Here is a 26,291-nt window from a genome sequence, read left to right on the forward strand (position 1 = left end):
CAGAAATGATTAAATCACCTCTATATGATTACTATGAGCTAAGAAAGTCTATAATTTTTATTTAAACTATTTGTCATGTTTTAAGAAACTATGGCCTATTAAAGAATAAGATGAACGATGCTTATAATCCCAGTTTGAAATTTTTAATTGAATATTGATTGAAACTTAGAACTTTAAATGGAAAGAAGAGGAATTTTATCTATATTATTGTTGGCATTTTGAGGAGAAGTTGTCATTTTCCATATTTATATGTTTAATTGATTAGAGTTATTACATTTATTTGGCAGGGGTTTTATTTTTTGTTAAATTTAAATGCTTAAAAGGAAAATTTGAGCATAAAAGTTTTATCCATTCATTAATTCTTCACTCAACAAAGCTTAACTGTGTGCCAATCCCCCTACCCATGTGCTTGTTTTTAAGAAACTGATTCACCTATATGGTTACTTGTCTGTCTCCACTTACCAAAACGAAGGTACCAACTTCTCACAATTGTTTCCTTGCACCCAGTCCAATGCCTACCCCCAGAGCAAATCCTCAGGAAATATTTGTTAAATGAATGAATAAATCATGCCAGGCTCAGAACACAACCAGCTTTTGAAACCCACAACTGTTTTCTCCCCCTTACTTTTGGAATGTAAGGACCACCCATTTCTGGCCCAGTATGGGACACAGCTAGTTGGGCCCGGGGTACCAGCATCTTCCATGTCTTTCCTGGTAACAGCTGAAGGAGGTTCATACACCTTTTGCCTACATGGGGCAACTTGTTCACTCCACCAAGGGCAGGAGAGTCACAGGTGTGTGAGGGCAAACGTGAGTCCTATGTGCAGCTGGGACGCGGAGTTTGTGAAGGAGAATGAGGTGGAAATGGTAGGCTGCCACCAAAGCATCTGGGACCTTGGCTGTCTCATAACACAAGATACAGGTGTGTGCTTTGAGGTGTAAAGTTTAAGCAAAAAGGAGCCATTGCCATAAGTCACAGGATGCCTTAGAAAGATACATCAGATTGTCATTGGGGGCAAAAAAATTACAACAGTGCACAATTTAGTAAGTAGGAATGTGGGTTTTGAAGTCAGATTGCTCAAATTTCACAACAATGCTCTGCAATTTACTAGCCATGTGATGTTTAGCAAACTAATTAACCTCTCTGAACCTGAGTTGCATTACCTATAAAATGGGGCAAGCGATGCCTACCTCATAGAGTTCATAGGAATTCAATGTCATGATGTATTTAAAATGATTGGTAGTCACATGGTGATTACAAGAATGCATAAACAAAAACGAACCCAATTAAAACAAGAAGCTGTGAAGGAGAAGCTAGAGCCAGGATGAGACAGAGAGACACAGTGAAGAAGTAGTGAGACAGAAGCCTATCGGGGGAAGAAAGGTGAGTTATAAAAGGGTGTTTCCAACTATGTCAAGTGTAGCTGCATGGAGACTGGACTGATTCAGCACCTTCTGTGCTGCTCTGGCATCCGACATTCCACCGTACCAGGATCTCTCACGTTTCACTGGAATGTTCTCTCTAGGTGAGGTCTCCCAGCCTGCCTAGGAGCAAAGAGTTTCCCAGCCACCTTTGCAGCCCTGGTATGGAACAAATTCCCAGGTCCCATTTGATCTTTTAGTAAATGTTGGCTGATGGTGAACAGCTCTTGGTATTTCAAAGGATTTTCTTTTCTTAAGAAAAACCCCTTTGCCCCCATGCCCCTAGAGATCAGGTTAAAGGACGTGCACTAGATGTAGTGACAGGGAAAACATAGTCAAGTTAACTGTTAGAAAGAAAGCAGGCTCAGTTTCCTAAGTTTCATCCTTGATCTTTTCACTTTCTAGTAACATAACCTTGATCTTGTGCAGCATGGTCCAAATTAAAAACGAAAAGCAAAGGCTTTGTTCCTCAGTGCTCACTCAGAGCTCATGTTTGTAAGATTCCCTTGTGGGTTTTTCTTCTTTCCTTTTTCTTTTGCCTAACCTACCACCTTGTGTTTGGTTTTGAAACTGCAATCCTCTCTCTACCTATGTACAACATCCTTTACAGGATTTCCTTATGTTACTTGGAGATTTAGCGCACTTTAAAAGGAACTTCAGACACATCGATTCAGACTTTGTGACTTCAACAATAGCCAAGAAGAAAGGAAGAAATAGAGGCCTCTGAACAATCAAATAATAACTGCTAACTTTTGTACAGCTTTTGCTCTATGCCAGGCACTGCTCTAAGTGGTTTACAGACATTACCCACAAAGAACACATAAGAGCAAGAATGTGCAAAATTGGAATCCTTGTACACTGTGAGAATGTAAAATGGTATAGCTGCTATGGAGAAATGAAAGGTAGAATTGATCCAGCAATCCCACCTTGGGGGATATAGCCAAAAGAACGGAAAGCTGGATCTAGAAGAAATATTTGCACACTCATGCTCATGGAAGCATTATTCAACAATAGCCAAGAATAGAAGAGCAACCCAGATGTTCAGCCATGGATGGATGAGGAAAATGCGGAATATGAGTACAATGGGATACTATTGAGCCTTAAAAAGGGAGGAAATTCTGACCTGCTACAACATAAATGAACCTCAAAGACATAATGTGAAGTGAAAGAAGACAAACAGTAAAGGACAAATATCACATGATTCCACTTACGTGAGACACCTAACGACAAAAAGTAGAATGGGAATGGCGGTGGATGTGGGGATTAAAATAGGAGCTGTCCTTGAGTGGGTACATCATTTCAATTTGGGAAAATGAAAATGTTCTGGAGGTGGCTGGTGATGTAGTTGCACAACAATGTTAATACGTATCTTTAATGCCACCAAACTGTTCACTTAAAAGGGTTAAAATAGTAAATTTCATGATATGTATATTTTACCACAATTTAAAACAAAAATCACTCATGTGCAGATTCAAGACTTTTTATTGATGGGGCTACCAGCCTTCCTTTTTGATACCTGTGCTAATAAAATCTACATATGCCACCCCCCCCCCCCCAATTAAAAACAAACAAATGTGGTAATTTGGTAAATTGAAGATGGTCACACATTCTTTGCTGCTCCTTCAATAAGAGGTGAATTCTTATTCTCCCCTCCTTAACTCTGGGCTGGCTTAGTGGCTTCTTGACTAACAGAATGTGACAGAAGTTCTGGGACTTTCAAGGTTAGATCTTGTGCTGTCTCTTCCTTCCGCTCCTGAGTGCTTCCTACCAGAACCCAAGCGCTGCGCTGTGACAAAGCCAAACCAGAGGGAGAGGGGGGCCAGTAGGCATTCTGATACTAAGCGCTAGCTGAGCTCGTAGAGGGTGGGGGATGGCTTCCAGCCTGTATTGGCAACATCGCAACAGCCAGTTTTTCCTGAAGTTAGCTGCAGTCTCAGCTGACAAATAACCTCAAACTGAAACTGCCCCGCTGAGCCCGGTCACCTCACAAAACCATAACAAACTGTGCTAAGCCACTAAATTCTGCAGTCGTTTGTGAAGTAGGTACCATAGCGATGTCCATCTTCACCTAACAAACCCGAGGCTTGGAGGTGAAGTGCTTGATTGTGGTCTCTGCGCCAGTTAAGTGGAGGGACTCCTACTTGTACCACCTTGCTCTGCCCCAAACCCTGCATTGCCGATCACTAAGTGCAGGTTGTCAATCAAAACAGCTGTAATCGCCTGAGTCGTAACTATTTCCCTGGCGTCGGACTCTAGCTGCTTCCGGGGCGCTGACACTGTCATGGGAAAGGATTGCCACCACCCCTTCCTAAGATGCCACTCTTAACATGGCGGCAGTGTCTCGACGCCTGTGTCCCACGCCCAACAGGGTCCGGGTGCCCGGCCGGCGCCGGGGGGGAACAGTACTCCGGAAATGCCCGAGCGGCGGCGGAAGCGGAAGCACACGGTGGTGGGGGCCGCGGGAAGCGTCGGTCCAGATTCTCCCTCCCTCTCAACAACCACAGATAACAGAAGGAGGGCCGGCTTAGGTGAGGCGGCGGCTGGGTGGGCCCGCGGCCGGGAGGCGGACCGCGGTGCCGGGGGTGCGTGCGGCGGCTGGATGGGGGCTCTCGGGCTCCCTACCCCCCGGGCTGTGGGTCTCGGCCCCTCTCGGGCCTGTGGCTCCCGGAAAAGCAGGGATTGGGTTTGTGTTTCTTGGCCTTCTAGGCCTTCGTTGTAGGGTTTGCTTCTCTGTCTGAACCTGGTCCAAGATACCAGCATACGGAACACGCTTTTGCTCTCGATTTCTTGAGCAAAATGGGAGTTGTTGGCCTGGACAACATGGGGGACCCCATCCCACTCCCGGCGTCATGACTTCCATGGTATTAATATTAAATTAAATTAGTGTTTAAGCCAGTAAATTGGAAAAGGCCTATACCCAGCATACGCAGGGGATGACCCTGAGCAGGATTCAACGGATACATCCTTGAGTTCTAGTCTTACTTCGTCCACTTTGCCCAGGTCCATTACCCTTTCTGTGACACAGTTTGCTTGTCGGTACAATGAATGTTTTGGATGCCTCTGATGTCCCTCCCAGCTCAGGAAGTCAGATTCTCTACTGCCTCGCCGACTCTTTTCCTTGGAGACAGATCTGAAGAGCATGTGTTTCTATCCAGGGAGTCGCCGATGAGACATGTCTACCCTATTTCTTTCCAGACCTCAACTGGCCTGGGGCAACGGAGCGCTTGGGAAGGTCCCTGTGCTTCCTGTGCAGTAGGAATCTCTGCCCTGAGGGCTTTGTCTATAAACCCATACCGGCAGTGTAGAGCATTCCAGTGTGAAAACTAGGAGACTTTTTTTTTTAGCCTTAAAACTTTTCCCTAAATTGCTCGTTCACTTTGGCAAATCTCTTCCTCCCTGTGAACTTGAGATTCTCATCTGGCAAATGAAGGTGTTGGGGTAGGGTCACTGGTTCTTCATCCCCTTTCGCAAACTCTCAGCGCAAATAAAGAACGAAACAGTGGTTCTATCATATCAAAATTCTCCGGTGGGGCGGGAAAAGTGGGGTTTGGAGGGTACATATGTAGTCATATAACTTGAAAAATCTGTGCTTGTAATTTTTAACTTTCATTTTGGACAGTTACTACAGCTCTTCCCCACTCTAAAATTTGCAGTGCTGTAATTCTTGTGTCCTCTTTAGGTGAAGAATATAGGCTTTTGTGTGTGTGTTTGTTTAAATGAATGTGTGCCCTGGAGGTACACACTTTAGTAAAAAAGATACTAACATGGAATAGGAGGAAAAGGAGCAACTGTATTTCAGCGTGCTAAAGTGGCAGTGAAATAAAATTGGACCGGCACTAGGGCTGAAGAGCCGGATCCTTGCTTCATTTAGAAGTGCTATTTTCTGGATCTAGGACTTAGGGCAACCTGGCTTACCTCTCTGGGCCTCACTTTCCTTATCTGGAAAACCTTTCCTTATTGGAAGGGCTGGACTGGATGATTCTTGATCCTTTCTGCACTATAAGTCTGTTTTTATTTTTGTTTTTTGGTTTTGTTTCTTTAAGCAGTTTGGTGAAGATGGTGTGGCACTTCTTTAGGAAAGAGAGGCTGCCCTAGGTAGGAGACATTGATGATTTTGGATGTGAGAAATGTGACCAAATTAAGTGGCATGCAAGAGATTACTTTGACAGGAGTAAGCTGAAGCCCATAAAAACCAAAGAAAGGCATTAAATCGGAAGGGCAGGGAAGCCCTTGACCAGATAGGGTGATGGGAAGTTTTAAAGGGGAGAACCTATTTTTGATGAGGGTAATGAAAAGTAATTGAAGTTACAATAATTGAAATGACTGAGTTGTGAGATCCTCGTGGTAAAAGTCTAACTCCATTGGGAGATTGCGAGCTTCATGGAAGGAAGACTTTGTCACCACCTACCCTCAGAAGGATGGGTTACTTACATGAGCAGTGGATGGACAGATAGTAGCAGTCAAGATGAAGAGTTGCCACAGAGTTTTTAGTTAGATACAGAATGAGAAATTATACAGAATTGTGAACGTTTTGTAAAAGAAGTAGTCCCTAAGTTCTCTGGTTAGTTTTCTCTCTGCTCAGTAATGTGTGTAATAAGAGACAAAGATGTATCCTGGAGGGGCTGGTGTGATGAGGAAAGGAGTAATTAGAATAATTTAGGGATGGAGGAGGATGTGGACAAGATGGAACAGGGATGGGAAGACTTTTAGGTGTGACACTGAGACAATAAAGGAGTGAGTTTATGTAGGTCTTTTGTAGGTATCAGATGTGAGAATTGTGAAAAAGTGTTAAAACCTCTTTAATGGAAATAGAGGATTAAAATGAAAGTAAGTTGATTTTGTAAGCAAGGAAATGTTGATGCTCCTCTACAAGAAGGAGATAACCTCCAGGGCTATGGATTAAAAAGACGGGTAAATTTGGGAGCAACCAGAAGGAACTAAATTAGTAGAGAATAGTGTAGTTTTGTTTGGGATGGGAGGAGCTTTGAACTGGCAGGTTGAAAGAAGAGCATTGTGTTATGGAAGGATCCATTTAAAGGGTACTCATAAATAACACAGGATTGATATTTAGGATGTACTTGGGCCTGCAGGACAAAAATAATGCTTCCTGTGGCTAAGGTCCTTCAAACAGAAGTAGGGTGCCCGTGCTGTCATGGGCTACTGTGTGGAAGCCTTACACACATGGACCACAAAACTAGTGTGTGAAGGAGGCTGCAGTCAGCAGCAGTTCTATCAGAGCACCCAGAAGTCCATCTGCAAGCACTGGGGTGTATCTCTAGAATGCAGAGAGACAGCCCAGGTGCAGAGGACTGACTTGATAGGGTGTGTAGTGTGGGTTGGGGAGTCTTAATCCAGCCTGAACTCTGACGCTTAGTCTATGCCCTGGGGCAGGTGACTGACGCTCTCTGGTACTATTTGTCCATCTGGAAACTGAGGGTGCCAGTCTTGGACAGGGACCTCTGAGTGAGCTTCGCTGTGTCTGTGCAGCCCCTGAAACTGTGTGTGTATAGTTCAGCATACATGGGTCTGGGTGTGTTTTGTTTGTCTCTGGGGGCGAAGAGGTACAGCTTTCATCATAGTCACATATGGGTTCAGGGCCCAGAAAAAATGAAGGCGTGTGCGTCTAGGTCGACTGTGAAGGCCCCTTCAACTTGGAACATTCTGTGATCATATAATTCTGTCAGAATGAGATTTAGGGCCTCAGCCCTTAGAACTTGCTAACTTTAGAAATACCCAGTGCTGCACACTATATATTCTTCACATTTTTGTTATACTCACCTGTTATGTATACTCAGCTCTCCCGTACCCTCCCTGACTCCTCTGCAGGCCAACTCCAACACCTCCTCTTTCTCTGCCGCTGATAACTGGGATCTCTCTCCTTTCCACTTGCCCTCTCACCTCCTGCTGTTCTGGACCTTTCCTGCCTCGTTTAGTTACTCAGGGGGCAAATGGTGGTGATGTGGAGACGAGGGTAGGAAGAAACCAAGACATAGAAAGCTAGTCATGATCATTTTCTATTCTCACTTGCTCACATCTCTCCTTCCACTGAAATAAAAGTAATTAGGAGAGGGTGTGCATGTACAAGAGAGACACCATCATCATTTGGGACTTTGCGTGCCTCTCATGCAGGGATTCCAGGCCTCTGTCGCTCAGTGCCTGGGATGAAATGCTTAGCATGGCCTGGCTGGTGTTTCATGTTAATGGAGGTGAAGCTGAGTTTTGTTGAAACGATTGTGGTATCCTTTGTAGAGTTTGGGTGGTGGCAAGGGGAGTCTTTTATAGCCTTTGATGAGGAAGCTTTTTATCTCCTGGACATTTCCAGGGACACCTAGTTGGACTGGAGAGGATTGAGGGAGCTGCCCTGTCTAGAGGTCCTGCCCTGCTGAGGCCCTGGGTGGAGGGTGGAGTTGTTACGTACCCTAGCGTTCATCTCCGTTAGTCCCTTCCCCACCGAAGGCTTGGAGTAGGGGAGAGGGAGCGCAGTCACTACTCTGCCTGCTGGCCAGTAGGTAGCTGACGCGACCAAGCCTGCGACTCTGGCTACATGACCAAGTCTCTAATTCTAGGCATAATATGGGAAATAGACAATTTCACCTAAAATTTTGTTAGTGTTTCTCACTGAGGCTCTTCGGTAGTGTTAGTGCACACTGCAGGTTCAACAGGTTTTTGTGGGCTTGCTGGAGTCCTAACATCCCTGTGATGTTGTATAAGGTCGTATCTGTGATTAAATGTTTCTCAGAGTTACAGACAAGTGCACTTTTATAAACTCAGTCTATGAGATTTAGGAATTCAAATGCAATTTGTTTGCTGGGGCTACTAAATCTGACTCACACAAAACCACAGCATTGCAAAACAAAAGGGACAATTAAAGGTGGATTATAGATAAGGGTGTAAATCATAAGTGGTGTGAGTTTCGTGAAGAAAAAGAAGGGAGAAGGGCTAAGAAAGCTTTTTATTTAAAGTATGAAAAGTTAAGAACATGGTGTCTGTGAACAGTTAGAGTTGTAAAGATTCTCAATGGTGAAACATGTTAAAATACGATAGCTAGAGAATTGATCCATGGTTGGATTGTTCTGTACTACTTATTAGTCTTGTTGAGTCATTTATATATTGCAAGGTAGCTGTTTGTGATGTGTCCTTATTAGAATAACATCTGGTTGCATTTTTGCCAGACTTCCAGGTTTGTTGCTGAGATCATTGAGTGCTGTGGTAGCAAATAGGTTCTTATGAGATGGTTCTTAGCCGCCGTGGAGCGACTGGATGCATCTGGAGGAATGGAATGACGGGCGGCTGTTCATATACATCAGGCCCTTGAAGATTTATTATGAGCAAGGACTTGTTATCACCTAGAGGCAGGAGGTTGAGTTTCTTTTTCTTCTCCTGGCAGAGACACGATGAAAAAAGTACAAGTTGCTATAGTAGAAGCACCCGGGGAGCTCAGAAGAGGGGGTGAGTTGGAGAAGTTTTCACAGAGGATTTAAACTAGAGGATTTAACATTTAAACTAGATTTTGAAGGCAGATTAAAAAAAAATAAATTAGTGGCTTTTTAGGCAAAAAAGCAAAAGCAAAAGGAAGGGCAGGGCATTCTATTCTAGTGAGAGTCAGTAGGTTACTAGGGATGAAAGATAATGTTTGTGTGGGGGAACTGCATGTCCGACGGAGCAAGTGGTAGGGTCGAAAGATGACATTGGAAAGTTGGCTTGAGACCAGATTGAAAAGGTTTTATCCTAGAATCTAGGGTTCCTTGTAAACTGATTTGGTCATTGTTTGTTTTTTAAGATATATATATATATATATATATATATATATATATACAACCAATCTAAAATCTTCAGACAATGGAGAAGAATATGAAAAGTAAACCTGTTTCCTACTTTTCGAAACCTCTGTTTTCCCTTCCCAGAGGTAACCACTGTTAATCTTTTGTCATCAATCCTCCAAAAGTACCCCATGCAAACATAAACATATTTGTCTATTTTCTTTTATGAAAATTCATCATCTTGCTCTTTTCACTTAGTGTGTAATCAGGGGAATGTTTTAAAAAGACAAGTCTAGCCCTGGCTGGTATAGCTCAGTGGATTGAATGCGGGCTGCAAACCCAAGGGTCACCAACTCCATTCCTAGTCAGGGCACATGCCTGGGTTGCCAGCCAGGTCCCCAGTATGGGGCACATGAGAGGCAACCACACATTGATATTTCTTTGCCTCTCTTTCTCCTTCTCTGCCTCCCCTCTATACAAATGAATAAATAAAATCTTTAAAAATTTTTGAAAAAAAGATTCAGCAAATTATGTATTATAAGCCTACTGTGTGGCAGGCTTTGCTCCAGGCCCTGGCGATACAGTGGTGGACCTCACTTGGGAAGTCATGGCAGTAGCCCAGGTGAAGGCCGACAGAGGCCTGAAAGCCGGTAGGAGTAGGTGCAAGAGCAGTATTGTGTTGAAACTGATGGGAAGAGCAATCAAATGACTGTGAGTGAGTTAGCTAGGAGCACAAATGACAATCCAGGACTCCTGATTCCTTGGAGTTTTGCTCGTTTTAAATAATTCAGTTTTATATTTTCTGCTGCCCTTCAGAAGATGATGTTCTGTGTCTTTTGTGTACTTATTTTTATTAATTTGGATGTGGTCTGTACTATTGTAATTACCTTTGTCTGTCGGTATTTTAAAATAAATGTTGTTTTACCTAGGCTTTATAGGGCTAATGTCTGCCTCTGGTTTGCTGCTTTATCTACTCTGTTCTCTGCTTGCTTTCAGGTACTCTGACCTCAGGTAACCAAGAGGGGAGATTTGCTCTTCGATACTGGAGATAACACAGCAATGGGTCCACGAAAGAAAAGTGTTAAAACATGTCTCATGAATAATGACATCACGGAGGAAACAGCATCAGATGAAACGAAGGACTATATGAATCAACTTTCACATGAAGTGCTTTGCCATATTTTTAGGTAAGATTATTTCTTGTGTTATAGAAAGTTCTGTTGGACAGCCATTCTTTAGACTGTGTTAACATTCCAGGCTTCTTGGAATTTTTATTGACGGGAAGATTTGTTGACTTTTGTTATTATGGTACTGTGTGTACATAAGGCAGTGTTCCGGACTTTTTTTACTACAGCCCACAGTGAGAAACACATTTAGTAGACAGATAGTATGTGATTGAAACCAAGGTTTTATGAAGTGGTACCCATCATCGCCATATGCTGTGCACACGTGAAAGTTGTTTTGTGGTAACATTTTTCAAAATCTTTTTTTAATTATATTTTTGTCCAAACTGCATTATAGCAATAGTTAAAGAAAAAAAAAAAAGAAATCCCTCCCCCCTCAAAAAAAAGAAAGAAAAGGAAAGAAAACCTGACTTTCTGGTTTCCCCAGCTCTATTCCTTCAGTCATTATCCATTCATTCAGTAAACAAACCTTAACATATTTTGTCTCTGGAGTTGAAGACCAGAGTTTGAACCCTGAGCCTCTTGTTTGCTATCTGTGGACCAACGATAGGTATAAAGATGTTATAAGAAGGGTTCACTGAGATAATGCTTTTAAAGCACTTAACACACTGCATGCCTTAAGTTCTTGGTGTTAATAGTTATGATTATGTCCTACCTTTTTTCATATTGCTACATGGTCTTCAGAGTTACCATTTTAGTCATATAACATGATAGTTATCTTTGCCCTTGTTTTCTGACATCTGGATTGCTTCCAGTGTTTCTCTTATGCAATTAACTTTTGTAAGCATCTGGATTTTCAGTTATTTTAGATTATTTACTAGGGGAAATTCTCATATGAAGTTCTTAGAAATGTTTTGAAGTTTTAAAAAGTATTATGTTTGTAAATTAAGTATTTAAAAAGTAGAGTTCCCTTAGAGAATCACGGCTTACTTTATTTCACTTTGTTTTTCTTCTCTAATATAAATGTGCGTTAGTCTTTATTTTCTTCAGTTTGTTGTTCTGTGACATAGTTCAGTTCCGTCTGGGAATAGGAGGCCCAATTAGAATAACAGATTTTTTTCTTAAACATAACAGAATGATACTAAAGTTCACTTTACAGAAAGAAGTCTACTAGAATAGCCAAAATTTTTTGGGAAAAGAGTCTGACCCTACCAGATACTCAAATATATTCTAAAATATACAATGATTAAAGATTTGGAACTGAAAAAGATATCCAGACAGTTGGATAAAACAGATAGCCTCCATATGCAGGCTGTATATGTAGACTCAAATATATTTGGGGACCCAGTTTATGATAAATTTGGTATTTTCATCAATGAGGAAAAACAATGGATTATTCAGTGATGATGTCACAACCTGAAAACCATTTGGAGAAAATAATAAAAGCATGTTCTTATCTCATATCTGACAACTAAATTCTAAATGCATCAATAAACTAAACAATAAAGCTATTAAAATTCCAGAAGAAGTCATAGGCAAAACTGTTCCCAGGCATGTGTGTTAGATGTTTGCTGAGTGACGGGAGGACATACTATGAACAAATTGGACCATTTTTAAAATTGAGAGTAGATCAAATAACATTTTGCAGTTCAAACAGAGTAGCCAGATGTAAGGCAGTCGAGCAGAAGGATGTTACTTGAGTTCTAGTGCAAAAAAACGCACAGCAAATTGGCAAAATGTGAAGAACTGTGAACTAAGCTGAATACTTGAATTTGGTATGAACGGTTTATTCTAAAAAAGATGTATTTTTAGGCTTCTAAAGTTTTTATCTGAGGACCCATGTATTAATTTTTGATAACTACTTAGCATGTTTTCATGAACCAAGACAAACCATGGTTTCCTTAAAGGGAACCTAAGCCTTGCTGTGTGTGCTGTGTCAGACACAGATTTTCTGAAACGTATTTGATCTGTCTTTTGAACGCCAGCCCACTGACTATGTATCTGTGAAGGAAAAGCAGCATTTCTTTTTCTAAGGGCAAACGTGACATAACTTCACATGATTGCTGAACTGTTTGTGCTTAAAGGGAGTATAATACCAACCTAGGCAAATAGTTTGGGTAACAGTGATTTGGGGGAAATGTTTTAGAGGCAAAACTTGATTTAGAAAAAAATTCAATATTTTTCATTGTTTATAAAATATGTAGTTGTATAGTTTCTAAAAATTATCCTACTTATATTTAAGTTATGGAGAGTGTAAATTAACTTAGCAGTAATATGTTTTTTAAGTAGAGAAATTGATTTGATTTGATTCTTTTTATTTAAATAGTTTGAAAGGAGAAGAGAGAGGAGCCAGAGGTAGGAAAATCACAGAACAGAGAAATACTTTGCAGGCATACTTGGACTTTTCTTTTAGAATGAACTTAAGTTTTAGGAATTAGACTCAGACCCAACGGTGTGGACATCTCTTTCTTCCTCTTCCCTAGCTGTGGACTTTTTGCAGGTCAGCTTTTCTGAGAACCAACTTTCTGGTTGCATTACTTGCAAAATAGAAAAATCAAAGTACCTACTTTATCTATGAGGGTTCTAACAGGACACAAGATACACTCAGCTGGAATTTGAAGATAATTTAATGAAGGGACTGTTTAGAGCGGTGTGGGTAGCGTTAAGGGAATCAATGAGGGATGTTGAAGAATTCAACTGGGGGGCTGACTAGAAACAGCAGACAGCCTTTGCCTGGGCCTGACTTGTCTACAGTCAGCTGATAGCCAGAGGGCAGGGCACACTGCCCAGCAGAGAAGGGGAGGGTGGGGGAGGGCTGTGTGGGAGGCACTGAACAACCTGCCTGTAAAGTTGTGAAACAGTGACTTCTGTCTGTGACAGGACACCAGCTCAGTAAAGGGCAGCTCTTCCTTTTTTTTTTTTTTAAATTAATCTTGTGCATGAGGGGTTTTGAGAAAGAATGAGATATTCTGATCTTTCAAAAATATATATTGGTATTACTGGAAACAGAACAAGAGCAGAGGTTAATTGAAAAGTTTCAGGAAGGAAAAATAATGGGAGGTTGGAAAGAGGAAATTGCTATTCAGATAAAGTGTTCTCACTTAACACTTATGCAGTACTTTCCTCAGAGTATGTGATCCAAAAGGTGAAAGATCTAGGGAAAAATGATCCACTACAAACCCAGTAGACATGTCTGTTGATGAAGAAAATAGCAGAGCTTCTGCAGGGGGTGGTGTTGAGGGAGCAGAGAGTGGATTTTTAGCCACTACAGAAGGTTGGTTCTGTGAAATAAAATTGGCCACCTTAGATTGATCAGTACTCTCATCATCCTTGCATTCCCTCATCATCCTGCTTTGAAATGCACTGAGACTTCTCTTGTCCTTTTTTTTTTTTTTGAAATTTTCTTTGTCCTTAAAAACTTAAAAGGAGAAAGGCAGGTTCCATCAAATGCCCTATGGAGGAAGCCCAATACTTTATTTAGATACTTGAGTATTTACTGACTTAGCTATTTTTAGTACAAAACCATAAATGCATATTAATCTTAAAACCCTGTGACTATTCCTAAGGTCTTATTTCATTTGAGGAGTAGGAGAGTGGAAGAAGGAAAAAATAACCCATGAGGGAGAGGAAGTACTTAGCCACTTGATAAATTTGAGTTTCTTTCTCTCACAAAGGTACCTCCCTCTGCAGGATATCATGTGTATGGAATGTCTTTCCCGGAAGCTAAAGGAAGCAGTGACTCTGTATCTGAGAGTTGTGCGGGTTGTGGACCTCTGTGCAGGGCGGTGGTGGGAATACATGCCAAGCGGTAAGTGCATTTAACGTGTCTGTAGTTTTCTACTGGAAATTATCAATAATGTTTCCATCAAAGGTTACTTGTCATCAGATGTTTCTCGTTGTCTTGAGCTAGGCAGTTGGAATCACCTTGCAGGTAAGGAGGCAGGATTTTATGTGAATTATTTAGGTTAAGTTTGATAAAATACATTTTGCCTGATGTATTACTGTTTTAGTTATCTGTCATTTTCACTTCCTATTCCCTTCAGGAACTATATCAGCCCATTCCACAAATATGTGATTAGAGAATATTATTGAGACTTTTATTAACTACATATATGCCGACCTTATTAGACACAAAGGGTCCTTTGTTTTACGATGCAGGTTTTCATAGTTTTCCTGTACCCCTTGAGGGCACCCTCTGGTTAAACAGATATTCTAAAATATCAGGTAAACTAAACCAGTTTTTCTAAAGCTGTTCTAGTAGGCCACTTCTGGAACTTGAATTTCTTAAGCACTTTTCAAAGGCCTGTACTAGGTCTTGGATATTTTCAAATAAGGTATTGGCCTTGCAGGTAAAGATCTCAAAGTTAGTAGCCTTTCCACAGCAAACAGACCTCAGATAAAGAGACCGTGAGGAAAGAAAGTTGATGACTTCAGTTAAGAATATAGCTGAGAGGGAAGAATCAAAGGGCCAATTAGTCTTTTTTTTTTTTTTTTTTTTTTAAGTTAATATCAGTCTATTAATTAATGCCGTTTGGCAATTTTAAATGTCTTATTTAACCACTTTTCATTGCATGTCTTTTTTAACCACCTTTCAAAATAATCCAGATCCTGGTATTTTGAAAAGGCGATAGGGCTGGGCACAGGGACCCTTCCCGAATATGAAGGGCTGAGGAGATAATTGTCCTGCGTTGTCCCATATGTGGAATGGGACGGACTGCCTCTGGAATGCTGGAGTATTGCACAGCTTGGGGTACTCTATCCTTTCAAGAGTGTCTTCTGTTAATCGATAACTCTTGTCAGTTGGCCATAGTTGGTTAACAGTATATAGAACTGAGACTAGAGCTTAGCTTGGGAGAAGGCAAACCTTGTCTTTAAATACTTGAAAGAAACCATCCTAAGGGAAAAGGATTCATCTTTTCTGGAGAGTGATCGTTTACTGCAGAAAAGAAAAAAAATAGAGCAGTGTGAAAATGACTGATACTGCTTACACTGGATTGGCTTTAGTGGAGGTTAGGCCAGCAGGAGTTCTGGAGATGGGATCAGTGCACGGTGAGAAGCCGCAGCAGAGGAGAGCTCCCAGTGGGTACAGTTTTAGAAGAATTCGTACGCACATTTTTGGCTCCTTTCAGACTGTGATAAATGCCTGCCAGGCCAAGGCTTCCCAGCCCTGCAGTGAATACGAAAAGAGAGTCAAAGCAAACAGTCTCTAGCCTGGAGTAAACTCTTACTAACTACTTACTAATGCCATCCTGGCCTATCCTCTGGACTTTAAACCCTGACTCATTGTATAATCATGCTAAGATTTTTATATACTGATAGTACATTATGGTTTTCATATGTGATCTCTTTGGATTCTCATACCATCTCTGTAAAGGTGAGACTTACACACACTTAGTGCAAGGCAGTGTGTACTGCACAACAGAAGAGACTGGACATTGGTGGTGCCCAGATTTAGTTCTGACTTTGGGCTCTGCTGCTTGGTAGCTTTTTAAACTCTTTCAAGCTCTTTTTTTTTTTTTTTACATTTGTAAATGGGGTGATAACCTTATTCATTGGGTTGTGATAATAGATGAGAACAAATGTAAAATGGTTAACCCAGTGAATGGCTCAGTCAGTAAAGGTTACAATACAGGATAATAATACGAACTGTTGTAATTAGAGAGACCAAGTCATTTCTGAGGTCCCTTCTTACTCTTCAGTTTTATGATTTTAAAGTTAACATATCGTCTGGATTAGCCCTGTACAACTGGTACAACTTTTGAAAACTTGAGTAAGACTTAGTGATTTGGGGCTTCATTTTTATTATTGAGAGTTAATATTTTTATTTGTCATTAGTGAGCAGACAGTTGGCTTTCTGACAGACTACATTAAAAAACAAAACACCCAGATAATAAAGTGTCATCTGTATGAGCATTTTCTCCTGGCTTACCTCACCAGCACTTGCTCTGTGGGAGTTAACTGCCTCCTTCTGTGCTCCGATGGCTGATCCCCACTAGAGGGCGTGACTGGCCTCCCAGACAAATAGCCGTCTGTCAGCGCAGCATCCTCAAAGCGCGGGTCACTTATGTTTTCTTAGGGACTAACTTGCATCCATCTGTCTTTTCCAAAGGAATGAACTGTCTCAAACAGCAATTTATAACTCCAGAATTTTTAAATGAACAATACCTAACTATTTAGTCAAGGACACTGACCTCTTTTCTTTTAGATGGTCAAATAAAAAAAAGGCATCAGCCAACATAACAATAGCTGTCAGGAGTGAATGCCCTGTCTTGAACCATAAACATAGGTTATATAATAGAGTTGCATCTTATTGGTCACATCACATAATAAGGCTGCAGCTGTTAATTCTTCGTACCAGAAATCCTTATATGCAAGTATAGGCATATAAAAATGATTTTTTAGAAGTCATTTTGGAGCCAAACAGTATAGGTTATTACTATTATTATTAATTTTTTTGTAAATCAGGAATTATACCTATTTTTGCCAGATTGTCAAAAAAATATATTTGTGTGTGTGCTGCAGAATTTTAGTAGTTAGTTTACATGTGCCATGAGATGAAAATTTTGAAAACTGCTGGTTCAAAACATCTGGGGGGCAATAGTTAAACACAGGATGGAGCAGTGTTACTGGGAAATGGTCAGACTAAGAGAATCTGGGTTGGGACAGATTGAGCTTAGAACTGAGCTTCCTGAAGATGAAGATCACATCTTACTCATTTTTTCAGTTGCCTGCTCCACAGAGCCCTTGAGGTTTTATGGACCAGAGAGTACCTTTTGGGGAGGACGAAAGTGACTAATAAATGTTGACAAGCAGAAAAATGAACTTGGCACTAAATATCTTTGAACTTCTCAGGCTTCACAGATTCCAGTTTTCTGACACTATTGAAGAAGATGCCAGATGTTGAACAACTATATGGCCTTCACCCTAGATACCTTGAGAGGCGAAGGGTACGGGGCCATGAAGCTTTTAGCATTCCAGGTGTTCTGGAAGCTTTGCAGGCATGCCCAAACTTAGTGGTGAGTGCATCTAGCTGAATATTTGACATCAATTCACTGATGAAATAAATCAAGAGAATGATAATACATGTTCACTCACAGGCAAATTTCACCCATAGCAAACTTTTAAGTTCCATTGCATGCTTAACATTTTATGGTCCAGAAGTAGAAGCTTTGATGCTAAATTAAAAGCCTTTCTCATTCTTCCTTTGGCATTATTTTCTAGGGTGTGGAGACTTCTCACTTGGAGTTGGTAGAATCCATTTGGACATATATGCCACATGTTCACATTTTGGGGAAATTTCGGAATCGTAATGGAGCATTTCCAATTCCTCCTGAAAATAAACTGAAAATTCCTATAGGAGCAAAAATTCAAACTTTACATTTAGTTGGTGAGTACTGTTTGTCAGGTCACTTGTGGCTCCTTGAAATGCCACATAACTGAATATTCTCTGAAAGGAAGTGAGGGTAATTTTAGAGATGGCTGTGTTGATTGGTGACGGCAAAAGACATGCCTGTGAGACTTGTATAAAAATTTCCCATTGAAGAGTCTGAGGTGGAGCGTGGGAGAAATACTGTTTTACGAACAATCTGTTCCCTTTTTGAAGACAGTTGGAGTAGTTTTGAAAGTTGTTTGGGTTTTTTATTTGTTTGTTTGTTTTTTCAATGAGCCAGATCCTGCCATGGTTTCCTGACATTCACCCTTTGGTCCTGGCTCTGCCCTCTGGAACAGAGCGCTCTGGTATAACTTTCTGTGACGGCAGCAACGTCCTCTCTTTGTACTCTGTCATATGGTGCCCACTGTGGCTGGTGAGACAGAGGCACTGAATGTTTTGTGTTAATTTATCCGCTAGCCACCTGTAGCTACTGGCTACTTTATAACACTGCTCAGCCCTAGAACACCGCATAATAAAAAATAATCCTCACTATAAAGATTTTTTAGTGATAATTTTTTTAATATAGTAAGAATCCTTATTATAGCTCTTATTTACTTGCATCTTCTCCAAGCAGAAGGTTCCCCTGTGTTCTTCAACCCAGAGCCAGTGGAACACTCTGCCACTTCTCTGTTTCCCTGAGAAATGAGGAGGTGGTCTTTTTCAGAGCCACCCTATTTGCAGTGGGCACAGTGTGCATTCTCTGTCTAAACATTCTCTAATGTTTATCCCAATCGAGGAAGGAGGAGGAAGACAGGCAGTTAGCTTTCTCAGCATCATGGTGACTGGCTCCTACTGCACATTTACAAACCCGTACGATTCATATATTTCTAGAAGGAGCTTTATCTCTGTCTCTGGATATCTTCTGGAAATCATGATATTTAAGGCCAGCTAGCCTGCCTTTGTGCTGAGAAATTTAGTTTTCTCACTGATGGGATAGTGGGCATTGGTAGTCAGATAGTAACTATGTGTATTGTTTCTGTGTCTTCTTAATTTTGTGTTCAGTGCCTGCTTTCATCTTATATCTATAGGGCAGGTATATCTGGGAAGGGTTGTAGAGTTATAAGAAAGACTTATGTGTATAAAATATAGAAATACTTTTTTAAAAGATTTTTATTTATTTATTTTTAGACAAAGGGAAAGGGAGGGAGAAAGGGAGAGAAACATCAGTGTGTGGTTGCTTCTTGTGCACCCCCTACTAGGGACCTGGCCTGCAACCCAGGCATGCTCCCTGATTGGAAATCAACCAGTAACCCTTTGGTTTGCAGGCTGGTGCTCAGTCCACTGAGCCACACCAGCCAGGGCAGAAATACTTTTTAAATCCTATCTTCCCATATGCTTTTTCTAAAGAAATAACAAGGTACTAGTCTGTTTGTGGTTTGTTTAGATTGTTCTTTACAAGAGTGTGTTAAGCAAGTCAAACTTGATAGACTTTAATTGGGTAATTCTGATAAAAATATCCCTGAAGGATACATTATCAAATTGAAAAATAGACTCTTGCATTTAGACACAGAATACAAAGTTTCCTGGTGATTTTCTTGCTTGTTCTTTTTTGGAATATGTTTTAGGGGTGAATGTTCCTGAAATTCCTTGTATTCCAATGCTAAGGCACCTTTATATGAAGTGGGTGAGACTCACTAAACCACAGCCGTTCAAAGACTTTCTTTGCATCAGTTTACGGACTTTCGTCATGAGGAACTGTGCAGGTAATGGGTCTCCGTTATGGTGGAGCTACACCTGTGCTATTCTAAAAGTACCCTAAAGCAAACTCCACAGCTTCATTCATAAATGAAATTGTATTTTGCTACTACTGTGTTTTATAACTTTTATTCCCCTTGTGAAGATAAATATACTTTTTGTTTTAAAGATAGTAGATGCATGATTTGTGTCTGACCATGAGGAAAAAAGGCGTCACCATGTCTCTACATATTTATAGGCACTTTGGCACTTTTACTTTTTATAGGACTGTTTTAATATGTTTCTGTTTGCTTTCTTTGTCTCTGGTCCCCAATCATTCTGTGTGTAAAAAGTTATCTGATCAGTCTCTTTACTTGAAAGCATAAAACACTGCTTTTATGATGCTCGTTCCCTAGTCAGAAACCTCCCGTGTCTCCATTTCCCAAGAGTGTCAGCTGCGAACTATTCTGCTGTAAAGTTCACAGTAACCAGGGGCCTGGTTACTTGAAGCTTTGTTTCTGCCTCCTTTCCAAGCCGCACCTTCTTTTGTAGTCAGGTTTGCCTGCACACCGTCCACAACCAAACACCTTTCACTGGCGTGGTTTTCCTCGTACTTTCTGTATTGTCTGGTCCTGAGTGACACGCTTCCTTCCTCCGCTCCACTTGCATACGTCCTTCGGTTCTGCCTCTTTCCACTTCCCTTTCTTTTTGTATGATATAGAAGATCTTGTTTTTGTACTTGATATGTTCTGCCTTTTTATATTTTTATAAATTTTCACATTAGTTTTGTCTCCATGTCAGTCACAAGTCCTGTGGTAGGACCATCTGTTGTGAACTGCCTTACACTCGATACAACGCTCATTACATGGAGAGAGATTTAAATGACTGAGCTATGTTACTTGAATAAAGGATCAAATTTTCGACTTAGCTTTTTCTCCCTTCATTATTTTGAGCTCAAAACTATTAAGACTTCAGGGAATTTATTTAAAGAAAATACTAAATGCCTCTCCCATGTTACTGATAAACCTTATGCTGAATAAGTGTACGGTGAGCAGGGCAATGCTTTCACTCTAACAGGAATAAACGGGAGAGAGCCGACTACTTGGCTGTCACTTTCCAAAAAAGAATTTAAGTTATTTCAGCTTCTAATTTGCAAATTTGTCTTTGAGGCAGTTTCTGTCATTTGATTGAATTTTGTTTTCCCTTTCCCCAGGTCCCACAAATTCCTTGAAATACGTCCCTTTAGTAACAGGCTTGGCCTCTGCCCGAAACTTGGAACATTTAGAAATGGTTCGAGTTCCTTTCCTTGGAGGTCTTATCCAGCATGTAGTGGAAGACAGTTGGAGATCAGGTAATTTTCTTTAGTTACTAAATATTTTATTTTATTAAAAAGAATTTGAAAGATTTTATTTATTTATTTTTAGAAAAGGGAAGGGAGGGAGAAAAAGAGGGACATCAATGTGTTGTTGCCTCTCACACACCCCCTACTAGGGACCCGGTCCGCAACCTCAGAGGCCTGTGCCCTGACTGGGAACTGAACCAGTGACCCTTGGATTAGCAGGCCAGCTCTCAGCCCACTGAACCACACCAGCCAGGGCTAATTACTAAATATTTTAAAAATGGATTTTTAAAAATCAGTAAGCTTTTATTTACTTCTCTTTTGAGTCTTTTCAAAAGAAAATGCTTGTTACTAATGGCACGTTCTGTCTGGTATATTTCATGGAGAATAAGTAACCATGAGCACAGGCTGGCATTCATTTACGCTTAACAGTGCTAAACCTTCTTAAAATAAATAGTTGTAAGGCATGTTTTCTGGCTTGTTAATACTTTTTACTTAGTAACATATCTGTTATATTTGGAACATTTCTGAGAAATGTTAACAGGAATGTCTAATGTACTTTGGTATTAAGAGATGTTTTTTGACTTGGATACCTTAGGCCTATGAGAGAATTCAGATATTAATAACATGTTTTCATGTTTATCACTTGGATATAGATCTGTCCATTAGACGATGGCTTTTAAAAGAAAAACATTTTATTCTCTAGGTCTCTTAATTATATTTTAAATAAAATTTTCTCCATGTTAATCATTTCATTGAAATAAAAATACCAAGACATTTTGCTAGTTAGATAATTAATAGTTGAGAACTAAAAATCTAACTTTGAACATTCAAAGTATAAATGAAAAATCAAGTACCATTGGTAACAGACATTATTATTAACAGTAATAATGACAGTAATACTTGAAAGCCAACAGAAATGCACACATATATATGTTTACCAGGGAGTGTTCAAGATTGTTTATAGTAGCATTGTTCATAAATACCCCAAAATGGGAATGACCCTAATGCCTACCAGCAGTAGCATGGAAAATTAAAACGTAACACAGTCTTGCAATGGAATACTGTACAACAAGGAGAATGAACAAACTAGCTATAGGCAGCAATGTGGATGAATTTCATAAACAAAATGTTCAGTGAAAGAAGCTAGACAGTGAAGTGTACATATGATATGATCTTATTTATAAAAGTTCAGAACAAACCAGTCTTTTGTGAAAATTCATGAGCTATATACATTGATAATTTGTATACTTTTTATCCTCTGTATTTTGCACTAGTTTCAAAAACATGGGACAAAACCAGTTGAAGTTAAAATCGTGCTGATTTTATTCCTTATAAATATATTGGAGGTTCATACTTTGGCCAAAGTGTCAGGATCCCTTGTTTACAATTCTCTTGTGAGCTCTGGCTTTCTGGAAATTCTTACCTAATAATCTAAATAATTGGACTAATTTTCACACACCATCAGAATGTCTTTTCAGAATGATGATATCTGTTTTCATTTTAGGAGATGACTAGTAGTCACAATTGATCTTGACATAATAATTTGAATGGAAAAATAAACTTAGATTTACTTTTTTTAAATCAGTTCCAGATTGTATATTTTATTCTTTATGATAGATCTTAATTATAGATTTACTTTTAAACAGATAATTTTCTAAAGTGTAAATAAATGCTTTACTAAAAGTGCTGTAGTCAAATTAAATGTCTTTTGTCTTGTTCCTTTTCTCCTTTAGGTGGTTTTAGAAATTTGCACACCATTGTTTTGGGGGCTTGCAAAAATGCTCTTGAAGTAGACCTTGGTTACCTCATCATCACTGCTGCTCGTAGGTATGTTTCCTCTTCACCTGTATCTTATGTCATAGAATGATACGCTTTTTCCTGTTTTACAAAAATTTGGGAGAATCTGTATGTGTGAAGTTGTGTTATGCCTCGTTCAGATTTAAAGTACACAGGAGTTGTTTAGGTAGCAGCAGGGTTGTCGCTTAGTGGTAGTTTGAAGCTGTAACGGGTGACCAGTTCTGCCCCTCCTCAGATCCCGCCAGCCCTGAAAGGCAGTGGTTGGTTGTCAGAGGAAAGCAGCAGCCGTGGGGAAGCGCCTGAGAGTGCCGCCCAAGTCCGCAGGACACCGGCCCTCTCAGGGGGCGTTGTCTCAGCTGCAGCGGCCTTCCGAATCAGATTAGTTAGTTGGAGTTATGGTTTGCTGTTGAGAAACATTGTTTAAAATCAGCTTTTTCAGGTCCTGCCCTTATAACACCTTTATATTTTCAATACATTTTCATATCATTTTATGCCACCTTTACTGTTTCATATGTTATTTAGAAGTCTACCGCTACTTTTACTTTAGTGTTTTATTTACATTGAGTTAATTATTTTTCAGTTTATGCAAAAACAGTTGTTCATCAGTAAAATATTAAGAATATAAATAGAACAAAACCATTTCTGAGTTTGAGTAAGTAGTTATTGTTACCTACTGTAGAACTGTACTCTTTTTTTCAAATGGACTTAACAGCTAGCATAGAAAAGATGTGAGAATACCAGCAGCAGATTCTTACCTAGACTTAATCAGGTTTAAGAAAGCACTGGAAAGGATTTACGATTCTTATGGTGTGATTCATTGTTATTCAATAGAACTTCAGTGCACCACCTAAGATGTGCCCACACTTTGCAGAATGCCCCTTTAAAGGAAACATCTCTGATATTTTTTAATGGAGGGGAGAAAAGTTGTTTGCATTTGACACTTCAGTAAGGTAAACTTCTTTCAGAGCCTTACATTAGGAAGAACCTTTGATTCTGGTTGCTTTCATTTTACTGCGATACGTATCTCTTTGTCCATAGGTTACATGAAGTTCGGATCCAGCCTTCCCTCACCAAAGACGGCGTCTTTTCTGCCCTGAAGATGGCAGAGTTGGAGTTCCCCCAGTTTGAAACCCTCCATCTGGGATATGTAGATGAGTTTTTGCTGCAGAGTAAGACTTAATACCTTCTTTTATTCCTTAGAATTGCTGTAGGAAACTTTCTTGACAAGTGGAAACCTGAACTGGGATGTTCCGTGTTATCCTGAATCTATAAGACAACTTAAAATCTTAGGTGCTCTCACTTCTTGAAAAAGAAATTACGAATTTAAACTTGAAGTGTCAGCCACTGTTTTTTTCAATATTGCCTCTGATTTTAGCATGTTGTAGAAAATACAGTGATTATCAGAATGCCTCCCCCTAAAAACCTTTATCTACATTTGATATTGTTTCCACTCTGCTGCACACGTTTCTTGCCCATTCTGCTTCGTTTTTTTCACAGAACGCCATCCTTGGTTCCATTTGTTGAATTTGACCTACCACACTTCTTGAAGCTTTTGATGGTCCTCTCAGATAAGGTCCCATTCCCTGCCCATGCTCTTCATTTCTATAATAAGCCCGCTGGGGCCTCTGGATTTCCCAGATAGTGTGAGCACATGATGGTCAGTATTCATTTAATGAGGATTGCTGTTGGAAGGCTTGTTCACAGCCTTTTCTGGAATGTATTTACAATGGGACCTCACCGTTTGGGTTCGAGTGCATGTCAGTTCATTATTCAAACATGACGTTAGTCATACATGCAAGGACACCACGTTTTTATTTTTACAAGAATTGGATTCTTCCCCATGTAGTTTACAAGAAGTCTTTTCTTCACCTGTCACTATCATCCCAGGTGGTTTTTTCCTTTGGATCTAATTTGCGCTGTTGAAGACCAGAGAAGGCTTACTCTTCTGGTCGGGACAGTCTGGGTCCAACAGCACAGCTGTCGTCCTTTTTCATTTCTTTTCATTTCACAGCTATTCTTTGTCTTTTCTTTTTTTTCACTTTTTTGTTGTTGTAGTTTTCATTTATACACGTGAAGGATTTTAAAAAATCCAATCAGCCATTTTACACAGCAATCACTTTTAATCTTTATAGCTTTGAAAAAGATCAGCTTTTTACCAGCATAGCTTTAAAGTGCTAAACCACTATAGTAGTTTCATATAAAATCAGTGTACAGCAAGTCCTTCCATAAAGTCCTTAATAAATTCTTGGAACTTCAGTGAAACAATGTTTGTATGATGAAACCCATCTCCCTGTAGGCTCACTGTTACAGAAGGAGTGAGGTTGCCACGGCATCTCATCTGCGCTGTGAGGAAAAGCGTTCCAGCACCTGCTGTGTTTGGTGTCAGGCTTTCTTTGGGTTTGATGACGTTGCTCCCATTCTCTGGCTTTCTACAATATCTATGTAGTGACGTAAAGTTGTTAGCTTGGTGATTGGTCCTCTTTCTATAATCTTGTATTTTGTTCTCCTCGAAAGCTTAAAATGACAAATGTTGTGTATTTAAGGTGGCCACATTTAGGCCCAGGGAGAGACTGTCTTTGGGGATCACCTTTATAGCCAGATATTTCCCTGTCGTGCTTCTTTCCCCTCATCACACGTTTTCAGAGACAAACACGTTACCCTTGACTACTGCTATCTTATATTTCCCGAATAACTCATTTCACAGTCTCCTTCACACTTAATAGTCTCTTAGCTTTGCCCATTCTGTAAGCTGTGCTTTTCTTCACATGTGTTGCAGTTCATCCATTTTTTCTCATATAAGTGCCCTCCTCTGCTTCTCCAAGCATAGCCCAGGATTCTCTGCATCAGAATAGGTTCCAGGTGCCTGGAAGAGACTATCTAGAGAGGAATGAGAGGTCCCAGACCACATTCTTTTGCTTAATGTCATCCTTTTCAGTGATTTAGATTTTGAAGCAGCTCTCCAGGAGGAAGAGGTGGTCCCTGGTAAAACTCGAGTCACTTTTTTACGCAGGTCTGGCAAAATACAAACAAAGCATCACCTTTGTCCCTTACACATTTACGGTAGAAGTGATAGTGTTTGAATGGGGACATGAACGTCCAAAAAGCAGGCGCTGTGTATTAGGAATATGAGAAAAGTGACCCAAGGATCACTTAGTACTTACACGTACTAAGGATGCTGAGAGAAGGGTTCTTTGTTCACCTAGCCTTGGGATTGCAGAGCTGCACGTAAAGGTGATAACACTCACTGGAACCCAGAAGCAGTACAGAGTAGTCTTTAGGGCTGAAGCTTTGGGGAGATGGAGAGAGATGGCTTTGAGGCCTGCCTATATTAATCATGGAACCTCGGCAAGTTACTTCTTTAGTCCTTGTTTTCTCATCTGTTGAATGAAGGTAAAACTAACAAATGAGAAAACACGGACTTTTATCTTTACAATCTCTGACATTTAGAAAGCATTCAGTAATGGTAACATTTAGCACACCTATGGGCTGAATCAAAAAGAACCAAAGTGAGTTCTTGGTGAAGTCCTCAGAGCTTTGAGGGCGTGTGACAGTCAGGAGACCCCAAGAGCAGGAACACGGTGGTCGTCTCAAAGCACTGAGTGAAGGACGTGGGTTTCTCGTGTTAGGCTGCAGCCTTTATGCAGGTAGCACTCAGGGGACAGGACTAGTCCCAGATTTACCTGGCTGGAGGGAGAAGGTAAGTTTTGAGTCCAAAGGGCAAGAAAAAACTTCTTACCAGG

The 26,291-nt window shown here is 40.3% G+C and overlaps 1 protein-coding gene across 5 annotated transcripts in view; it reads left to right on the forward strand.

Annotated features, from left to right (window-relative positions):
• The first annotated feature begins 3,838 nt into the window (after positions 1-3,838).
• Positions 3,839-26,291, forward strand: part of FBXO38 (F-box protein 38) — a 46,087-nt gene continuing 23,634 nt past the window's right edge. For 3 of the 5 annotated variants that reach the window (XM_028527313.2, XM_036014456.1, XM_028527314.2), the window contains exons 1-9: positions 3,839-3,950; positions 10,179-10,369; positions 13,981-14,114; positions 17,159-17,322; positions 17,528-17,693; positions 19,304-19,441; positions 20,626-20,763; positions 22,488-22,581; positions 23,590-23,720. In XM_028527313.2, coding sequence (XP_028383114.1) covers positions 10,242-10,369; positions 13,981-14,114; positions 17,159-17,322; positions 17,528-17,693; positions 19,304-19,441; positions 20,626-20,763; positions 22,488-22,581; positions 23,590-23,720 — 1,093 coding nt within the window. In that variant the 5' untranslated portion in view covers positions 3,839-3,950; positions 10,179-10,241. Of the gene's footprint in view, positions 3,951-10,178; positions 10,370-13,980; positions 14,115-17,158; positions 17,323-17,527; positions 17,694-19,303; positions 19,442-20,625; positions 20,764-22,487; positions 22,582-23,589; positions 23,721-26,291 lie in introns of those variants that run through there. The other 2 variants (XM_036014458.1, XM_036014457.1) reach the window with 2 other exon arrangements.

This window comes from Phyllostomus discolor, chromosome 13 (genome assembly GCF_004126475.2).
Source record: "Phyllostomus discolor isolate MPI-MPIP mPhyDis1 chromosome 13, mPhyDis1.pri.v3, whole genome shotgun sequence".
In the NCBI taxonomy this organism is placed as follows: Eukaryota; Metazoa; Chordata; class Mammalia; order Chiroptera; family Phyllostomidae; genus Phyllostomus; species Phyllostomus discolor.